General features: G+C 40.2%; 1 protein-coding gene across 1 annotated transcript; it reads left to right on the forward strand.

Annotated features, from left to right (window-relative positions):
* The first annotated feature begins 2728 nt into the window (after positions 1-2728).
* On the forward strand, positions 2729-9902 carry LOC112165940 (berberine bridge enzyme-like 8). Its single transcript, XM_040519428.1, has 2 exons — positions 2729-4197; positions 9511-9902. The coding sequence occupies exons 1-2, from the start codon at positions 2769-2771 to the stop codon at positions 9693-9695; spliced, it is 1614 nt and encodes a 537-aa protein (XP_040375362.1). The 5' UTR covers positions 2729-2768; the 3' UTR covers positions 9696-9902.
* Positions 9903-10361: the final 459 nt, after the last annotated feature.

Raw genomic sequence — 10361 nt, forward strand, 5'->3', positions numbered from 1 at the left:
CTTGCGAAGGAGGCAAATCCAGAATCCTTTGGTCTTCTCCTTCTAGAGTTCTAGACACGATATTTGGAAAATTAATTAGTGCAAAAATCACATCAAATCGGATTCAGAGATTTGATGTACGCTTATATATAGTTGGCATGGTCCATTCTGCTCAACGTCTATATGCATACTCTCATATAGACGTACCGTAGATCATTAACAATAAGCCCTTTCTTAATTTTATATGTTATTATCAACTTCTAGAAAATAGGGCACATTGCTTCAAATTCGTTTTACATGTATAATATTTGTAGCCTTGCCGATGTATCTAGCTAGCAGCTCCGGCAACACGTAATGTATTATAGCTGCAGGCTCTTGATCATTTGCTTTCGAATTCGGGTAGCTCTATTTAAAACTTAGTAGCAATACCTGTTGATATATCAAAATGATTGGTTGACCATTCACTGTTTCAATCAGATGGAATTATTGGTTATTATTTTAGAATACTATGAGATTTTATTCTGATATGATCTATTGAAACTCTTGTGGATTGACTTGGCCTCGCCTGGCAGATCGAGCTTACTTTTAATTAACTATGTAATGGGAATGTCGATTGATCCCATTAGAAAGGGGTTCTTCCGGCAGTTATAGCCTCAATTCCTCATCTATAATATTCGTAATCTTCTTTGGTTTTCTATTTTACTATTACTTCTGGCTGGTGTTCATATCTTTGACTATTTTTGAAGCTCTATGATTGCTGCATTGCTTCCCAGAGCAGCAAGTTAAGAAGATATATGTGTGAATGAACTGGATATTAAGGATAATGCTGGCGGATCTCTATACGTACGTACTTATCTGCCTAACCCTCTGATTTTGAATTGTTTGAGCAAAAGTAATGGAAATCAACGATGCTATACATAACTGACGTGATCAGCTACGTGGTTTGACTTTGACTGCCTGTTATAAGGAGACTTTCTGATATATATAAATATGATTTCGACTAACAATTAAGGCATGTGGTCTAACCCCCAATCATTGATCTTGGCATATATTGTCCTCAATTTAAGCCCGTACGCGCATTATTAGGGTTAGGGTTAGGATTAGGTTAGACCTACGCATTATTAGCCCAAAACTGGCAGTCAAAATCATGAAAGGCTTGAGGGTGCAATACTGCAATTGATAGGGTCTTAATAATGCATAATTATCTTCTTACGGAAAAGAACAAAGCATTCAGAAGATTCCCCAAATACTAGTACGTGACTAATTAGTTTGAGTTTTATGGTGAACACACATCTAATCCAAAGAGCCTTCTTAGAAAGCTTACGTCGACAATCATTTTCAGGGATCGGACTTGTAGCCATCTGTGTTTGATAATCGATTATCCACAATTCCCGAGATTGCTGTATAGTAAAACCACCCTTTCTGTAATTAGTTATATGACAAACAGATTTTGGTTTGACCTCTCCCAAGTCCCAACTTCTCTCGTTGGATTCTTGTCCTGTGATGTTCCCCTCATGCCAACTTAGTTTTCTGGCAACCTCTCCAGACGATGAATGAACACCTTTGATTACATCCTCGGAACTATGATATTTCCAGATCGAGCAGTATAAGTTTAGTTATTGACTTCTTGTTTTATGTCTTTAAGACATTGGCCCGTCTTGGCTTACAGATGTCGTTTTCGTTTTTCCCTTGTAATTGCTGCTATTTTGAGCCAAGTGCAAGTCTTGGTGTCCATCCTAACTAGCTTGAAAACCAGTTACATGTCATATATATTGACATATCCTATGAAGAGAACGTATCATACATATTGACATATCCAATGGAGAGACGAGGTGAAAGCCACAAGCACCATAGCTAAATTATAGCTGACAAGTCTGGTACCCAGTACAATAATAACCACGACAATCTTACAAAGGCAATAATATCACATTGAATTCAAATGAATGGTCCATCAGTACGTGCTATATAGGGTCCATGCCCTGACTATATATTGCAATTATTTTGCTTCACAACTGGACACCCTTCCGAATTCATAGATCGATCTATAACGTTTCGATTTGCGTATGCATGCCGGTGATTGATGATTATTCTTAGGGCACATTGTGGATGATATTTGAGGAGTCAAAGTCCGGCTATATTGTAACCAAAAAAAAAGAAGAAGTCCGGCTGTATTAACTAAGAGCAACTCCATCAGTTTCCCTATAATTTCTGTATTATAGGGAAGCAAAAGTCAAAGTTTTAACATCTTTTTCTTCTCCAACTCCAACAGATTCCCTATTTTACAACAATTTCTAAAATCTCCATATTTTTTCTTAAAATTTTAGAGTTTGCTGTAAATTTAGGAAATTTGGTTTTCTCTTTCCTCACTTTCCCTAAAATAGGGATAGTTAATAGGGAATCTGTTGGAGCAAAAGAGACTTATTTTTCCCTAAAGTAGAGAAAAATCAAAATATAGGAAATCTGTTGGAGTTGCTCTTAAACGACGCAGTGTTTATTATTTAGTTCGTTGATAATTTTTTTACTAAAATCTATCCTATTATCAGGTCTAAGAGCACAAATTAAAAACAAACAAAGATTGAAAACTATATGTATCTATTGTTGCTTTGAATTTTCTGCAAGTCAAAATTAATGGGAGGTGATTTGCATAATATTCTAATCTAATTAATTCTTTAGACTTTCGAGAATTAACTTTGTCTCGGTCAAACGCATATCCGCTATAAATTCCCACCCGTACACACATCAAAAACACAAACCAATCAGAACTTTTCCAGATACACAAAATATCTCACATGCTAGAAATGGCACCAAGGCTTTCACAGCTCTTACTCCTTCCTATTCTTCTAGTTCTCTCCATTTCTTGTACAGCCTCAGCTTCATCCTCAGCTCCTGAGAACTTTGTTTCATGTCTTTTAAGCCATTCGCTCCCTTCTCACCCAATCGGTCCAGCAATTTACACTCCCAACAATGCTTCTTACTCCTCCGTTTTGGAATCCTACATCCGAAACCTCCGTTTCAACGAATCATACACCCGAAAACCTTACCTTATTATCACCGCATTGCACGTATCCCATGTGCAACAAGCCATCCTTTGTGCTCAAAAGCACAACTTACAGATGAAAATTAGAAGCGGAGGCCACGATTACGAGGGTGTGTCGTATGTGGCTGAAGTCCCATTCTTCATCCTCGACCTGTTTAATCTTCGAACTATCAACGTAGACATCAAAACCGAGACTGCATGGGTCCAGGCAGGTGCTACTCTAGGCGAAGTTTACTACAGAATTTACGAGAAAAGCAAAGTCCATGGATTTCCCGCAGGTGTATGCCCCACAGTCGGTGTTGGAGGACACTTCAGTGGCGGTGGATATGGTAACATGATGAGAAAGTACGGCTTGTCAGTTGACAACATAGTCGATGCACAAATAGTTGATGTGCGTGGAAGACTTCTTGATCGAAAATCGATGGGAGAAGACCTCTTTTGGGCCATCACCGGAGGCGGCGGAGCCAGCTTTGGAGTGGTGATCGCCTACAAGATCAACCTTGTACGCGTCCCAGAGACCGTTACTGTTTTCAGGGTTATAAGAACCTTGGAACAGAATGCAACTGACATTGTGTATCGTTGGCAATATGTCGCAAATAAGCTTGACAATGACTTGTTCATCAGGCTTACCATGGATGTTGTCAATGTAACTGGCTCTCAAACTGGAGAAAAGACTCTAAGAGCTACATTCAACGCCTTGTTTCTTGGAGACTCCGCAAGACTACTCACCGTGATGAACAAGAGTTTCCCTGAACTGGGTTTGGAGCAATCCGATTGCCAAGAAATGAGTTGGGTTGAATCGACGCTTTTCTGGACAAGCTTTGCAAACGGGACAGCTCCGGAGGCTTTGCTCTCTAGAGTTCCTCAAGTACTTACCCACTTGAAGAGGAAGTCGGACTACGTCAAGCAGCCAATTCCGAAAGCTGGTTTGAAGTGGATTATTCAGAAAATGATCGAGTTGCAGACGCCCATGTTGACTTTCAATCCTTACGGCGGAAGAATGGCTGAGATTGCGGCATCTGCAAAACCTTTTCCACATAGAGCTGGCAATCTCTGGAAGGTTCAGTATGCAACAAACTGGGACGCTTCTGGGTCCGAGGCTGCGGAGAAATACATCGATTTGACGAGGAAGTTGTTCGAGTACATGACTCCTTTCGTTTCCAAGAACCCGAGGGAAGCCTTCTTCTGTTGGGCCATCCCTCCTTAATTGGAGGAAGAAGAACGTGGGAGGCAAAGAAAGAAAGCAAGATAAAGAAAGTGGAAGACAAAAGGAAAAAGCAAATGAAAACATGGAGGCATGTTTTCTGCGCAGGAAACAGGGAAAAGGTGAAAGCAAAAAGGTAGCAGAAAACATGCAAAAGAAGAAAGTAGAAAGCATGCACTAAGAGAGAGCTGAAGAGAGAGTGTGGGATATATAATCCCATATCGGCAGTCGAAGAAGCACAAGGAAGAGGAGAGTGCAGAAAAGAGGCCGAGAGCCCAACCTACAAACTGTGTGAGATAAACATCTTCATCCAAGTAGAGAGTGAAGAGTGTTTTACTACATGTTGAGAGTGTAGTTGTGGTTAGGTAGCAAAACAAGTGTGAAAGAGAGTTTCCTTCAAGTAGTTGTTCTTGAAGTTGTGTATCTCTTGTACCCACATTATCATAGTGGAAGTTCTTGTTGTTGCTGCTCCGTGGACGTAGGCATTTTGCTGAACCACGTTATTTCTGGTGTTCACTTTCCTTTACTCGTTTTATTTCTTTGCATATTATCCTTTTGTGGTTGGAGTTATTATTTCCATTCTATTAATTTTCCCAACAGTGGTATCAGAGCACTTGGTTTGTAAGGAGTTAGAATGGAAAGTTCAAGGAGTACCATGATCCGACTCAACCACTCTAATTGGATTACATGGAAGCCGAGAATGGAGGATATTCTCTATTGCAAAGATTTGCATGAGCCAATCGTAGGAGAGGCGGCCAAGCCGGAAGGAACTTCAGTTCCGACTTGGACTAAGATGAACCGCAAAGCCATCGGTTACATCCGCGAATGGGTGGATGACAGTGTATTCCACCATGTGTCTAATGAAACCAATGCACGTGAATTATGGCTGAAGTTGACGTCCTTGTTCGAGAAGAAGACTGCTGCCAAGAAAGCATTTCTAATCAAGGAGCTCGTAAACATGAAGTACAAAGATGGTGTTAGAGTGACCGAGCACCTCAACAACTTCCAAAGTACAATCAATCAATTGGCCACGATGGACATGAAGATTGATGACGAGTTGCAAGCCTTGTTGCTATTGGGATCATTGCCGGACAATTGGGAGACCTTTGTTGTAACTGTAAGTAATTCTGCTCCAGATGGTGTATTGTCTATGGATAATGTTAAAAATAACATGTTGAATGAAGAAACTAGAAGAAAATCTTCAAGCTCGGACAATAGCCAAGTCTTTGTGACGGAGCATAGAGGAAGGAGCAAAAGCAGAGGACCCAAAGGCCATGGAAGAAGTATGAGCAGATCCAGAACAAGATTCAATGGAAAATGCCATCATTGTGGTATTTTTGGCCACATGAAGAAGAATTGCAACAAATTGAAGAAGGATCCGAAGGAGGGTCGAGATGGCAATACTCATCAACCGAACGATGACACGAGAAACACTGCAGCTTCCGTGTCTCATGATGAATGTGAGTTCCTTTGTCTTGAAGGTGAATGCTTACATGTTGATGATTGTTCCAGTGTTGCATGGGTCGTTGATTCTGGAGCTTCTTTCCATGCTACTCCACACTTGGAGTACTTCACTACATACCAAGGCGGTGACTTTGGGAGGGTGAAGATGGGCAACGATGGTTACTCCAAGATTTCAGGAATTGGAGATATTTGTTTTGAGACCGATTTGGGCAACAAGCTTATGTTAAAAGATGTTAGATATGTTCCGGGTCTACGTCTCAATTTGATGTCAACTGGTGTGCTTGACCGACAAGGGTTTCATCATCATGGAGGTGATCAAAAGTGGAGGCTTACCAAGGGATCGTTGGTGATTGCTAGAGGGAAGATGTGTTGCACCCTCTATAAGACATATGGCAAAATATGCAAAGGAGAATTGAATGTTGCAGACGACTCTTCTCCAAGTCTATGGCACAAGCGACTAGGTCATATGAGTGAGAAGGGATTGCAAGTTTTGGCAAAGAAGTCTCTAATTCCCTTTGCCAAAGGTACCTCACTTGACTCTTGTGATTATTGTTTATTTGGTAAACAACATAAAGTTAGTTTCACAAGAACATTTACGAGGAAAGAAAATGTATTAGACCTAGTACACTCAGATGTATGTGGCCCTATGGAAGTTGAATCAGTAGGTCATAATAAATATTTTGTCACTTATATTGATGATGCTTCACGAAAGGTTTGGGTTTATTTGTTGAAAACAAAAGACCAGGTGTTTCAAACCTTTAAGGAATTTCATGCCATGGTGGAGAGGGAGACAGGGAGAACTCTCAAATGTATCCGTAGTGACAATGGCGGAGAGTACACTTCGAACGAGTTCAGAGATTATTGTTCGAAGCATGGCATCAAACACGTGAAGACAATTCCTGGCACCCCACAACATAATGGTGTCGCAGAGAGGATGAACCGCACCATTCTAGAAAAAGTGAGAAGCATGCTGAAGACGGCCAACCTGACAAAGAAGTTTTGGGGCGAAGCAATGACAACTGCATGTTACCTTATTAACCGAACACCATGTGTACCGTTGGGCTTGGAGACTCCCGAAGGAGTTTGGACCGGTAGAAGTGCTTCATATTCCCACTTGAGGGTGTTTGGGTGCAAAGCATTTGCACATGTGCCAAAGGAGCAAAGATCAAAGCTGGATGACAAGGCCATGCCGTGTATCTTTCTTGGATATGGCAATGAAGAGATGGGCTACCGATTGTGGAATCCAAAGACCAAGAAATTATTCAGAAGCAGAGATGTGGTGTTTCATGAAGGTCAAACCATTGCGGATTTTGACAAAAATGAAGTAGAACATGCAGACCAGCTCACATACGATTCATCACCACTTCAAGAAGAACCTAGTAACAAAGCTCAAGATATGGTAAATGAAGATGTTCCTGATATGGCGGAAGCAGAAGCAGCAGAACCTGAAGATAATGATCAGGGGGAGCCAAATCAGGGGGAGCAGCTAGAAAATGCCCAAGTACCAGTTCGAAGATCCAACAGAGAGCCAAAGCCAAATACCAAGTATCATTCTTCACAATATATATTGGTGACTAGTGATGGAGATGATCCATATTCCAGATACATTCTGTTGACCAATGATGGAGAGCCTGAATGCTTTGAGGAGGCAAAGACTCATGCAGACTGTGATAAGTGGATGTTGGCGATGAAGTCTGAAATGGAGTCCTTATTGAAGAATGACACCTATGAATTGGTGGAGCTTCCTAAAGGCAGAAAAGCACTCAAAAATAAATGGGTGTTCAAGTTGAAGAGAGACGAGAATGAACAGTTGACAAAGTTCAAGGCTCGCTTGGTAGTGAAAGGTTTTGGGCAGAAGGAAGGAATAGATTTTGATGAGATCTTCTCACCAGTTGTCAAGATGACTTCTATCAGAATCATTTTGGGCATGGCAGCTAGCATGGATCTTGAGGTGGAGCAGTTAGATGTGAAAACTGCATTTCTTCATGGTGATTTGGAAGAAGAAATATACATGGAGCAACCAGAAGGTTTCGAAGTCGAGAGAAAGCAGCACATGGTTTGCAAGTTGAAGAAAAGTCTATACGGGCTTAAGCAAGCGCCAAGGCAATGGTACAAGAAATTTGACTCATTCATGGTGGGTCATGGGTACAAGAGAACTGATGCAGATCCATGTGTGTATCTCCAGCGGTTTACTGGAGGTAACTTCATTATCTTGTTGCTCTATGTTGATGATATGTTAATAGTGGGCAAAGATGTTTCTATGATTCGCAAGTTGAAAGCAGATTTATCAAAGTCATTTGATATGAAAGACTTAGGGCCAGCTAAACAGATTTTGGGCATGGAGATTACTCGTGACAGGCAGGCGAAGAAATTATGGTTGTCACAGGAGAGGTATGTTGAACGAGTGCTTGAAAGGTTCAACATGAAAGAAGCTAAGTCAGTAAGCTCACCTCTAGGTAATCATTTCAAGTTAAGCAGATTATCATGTCCAACAACACAAGTGGAGAAAGACAAGATGGCAGGTATCCCTTACTCGTCAGCTGTTGGTAGTCTTATGTATGCCATGGTATGCACTCGCCCTGATATTGCACATGCAGTTGGTGTTGTTAGTAGATATCTTTCTAATCCTGGCAGAGAGCATTGGGAAGCTGTCAAGTGGATACTCAAATATTTGAGGGGCACCTCAAAGTTGTGTTTATGTTTTGGTGGATCAGAACCAATCTTGGAAGGTTTTACAGATGCAGATTTGGCAGGAGACCTTGATAATCGAAAGTCCACTTCTGCATACTTATTTACATTTTCTGGGGGAGCTGTGTCATGGCAGTCCAAGTTACAGAAGTGTGTTGCATTATCCACCACAGAATCAGAGTACTTAGCAGCAAATGAAGCTGGCAAGGAAATGATATGGCTGCAAAGGTTCGTTCAAGAGTTGGGTGTGAAGCAAGGAAATTATGTGGTACATTGTGATAGTCAGAGTGCTATTCACTTGAGCAAAAATTCAATGTATCACCCTCGCACTAAGCACATTGATCATCGGTATCATTGGATCCGAGATGCAGTGTCAAAGAAGTTTTTCCAGTTGAGGAAAATCCACACCAACAAGAACATTTCAGATATGTTGACCAAAGTTGTTCAACAGCAAAAATTTGAGTTTTGCAGAAGTGCGTCAGGATTGACGCATCCCTCCATCTAAGTCGGGAGGGGGAGATTGTTGGGCCATCCCTCCTTAATTGGAGGAAGAAGAACGTGGGAGGCAAAGAAAGAAAGCAAGATAAAGAAAGTGGAAGACAAAAGGAAAAAGCAAATGAAAACATGGAGGCATGTTTTCTGCGCAGGAAACAGGGAAAAGGTGAAAGCAAAAAGGTAGCAGAAAACATGCAAAAGAAGAAAGTAGAAAGCATGCACTAAGAGAGAGCTGAAGAGAGAGTGTGGGATATATAATCCCATATCGGCAGTCGAAGAAGCACAAGGAAGAGGAGAGTGCAGAAAAGAGGCCGAGAGCCCAACCTACAAACTGTGTGAGATAAACATCTTCATCCAAGTAGAGAGTGAAGAGTGTTTTACTACATGTTGAGAGTGTAGTTGTGGTTAGGTAGCAAAACAAGTGTGAAAGAGAGTTTCCTTCAAGTAGTTGTTCTTGAAGTTGTGTATCTCTTGTACCCACATTATCATAGTGGAAGTTCTTGTTGTTGCTGCTCCGTGGACGTAGGCATTTTGCTGAACCACGTTATTTCTGGTGTTCACTTTCCTTTACTCGTTTTATTTCTTTGCATATTATCCTTTTGTGGTTGGAGTTATTATTTCCATTCTATTAATTTTCCCAACATCTTCAACTATAAAGATCTCGACATTGGGATCAACCATAATGACAAGGGAAGCTATTTTGAGGGAAGAGTTTTTGGGGTCAAGTATTTCAAGGAAAATTTCGATAAATTGGTGCTTATTAAGACCAAGGTTGATCCTGGTAATTTCTTTAGGAACGAACAAAGTATCCCTACTCTTCCATACTAGAGAAAATAGCTAGCTAGCATGCATGGGATGGTAAAACAATATACGTTTGAGTTGTGTGGTTTGTTTAATTTGTAGTATTAACTTCCGAGCTGTTTGATTAATAGCTTCGGATTCACTATGTATATCTTCAACTATATAGAATACCTTTCAATTTGTTTATAAATAATTAATAAATAAACCTAAGCTTGGTTGACTGTTTATAATTAATTAAATTAGCCCAAGTTGGGACTGAAATATTTTTATGACTAGATAGAGTTCTTCCTATGTAGAACGCTACGTTTTTACTATATATATATTCTCTCTCTTTTCTACAAATATTTTACTTGAATTGTGTATCTATAAGCAATGAACTATAAGAGTCCTCCTGATAATCACCTCATTCTCAAGTGATGCCTTGTGTATGTTTACTTCAAACTATATATCTTTTATATATTATATAGATTTGTTATTATTATTGACTTCGTGTTCACACCATAACGTAAATAGAGAAATGGTGATTTTAATTTACTCCTTAATCTTTACAGCCTAAATCAATTGTCTCTGTGCTTCTAATCAAACTTGTTCAATAATTAGTTTTTTCATCACTTATTTTGGTAACTATAGACATCGGTGTATCATTCACATATATAGGATACAAAATCATATCATACATGACGAGAATTTCAA

Source organism: Rosa chinensis, chromosome 5, assembly GCF_002994745.2.
Source record: "Rosa chinensis cultivar Old Blush chromosome 5, RchiOBHm-V2, whole genome shotgun sequence".
Taxonomy (NCBI): Eukaryota; Viridiplantae; Streptophyta; class Magnoliopsida; order Rosales; family Rosaceae; genus Rosa; species Rosa chinensis.

What these genes read in the sequence shown, in the direction of transcription:
- LOC112165940 (XM_040519428.1), top strand. Translation starts at nt 2,769, where the DNA reads ATGCTAGAAATGGCACCAAGGCTTTCACAGCTCTTACTCCTTCCTATT. An exon ending in CAAGAACCCGAGGGAAGCCT is followed by an intron (nt 4,198 to 9,510) that starts TCTTCTGTTGGG and finishes ATTTTCCCAACA; the next exon opens with TCTTCAACTATAAAGATCTC.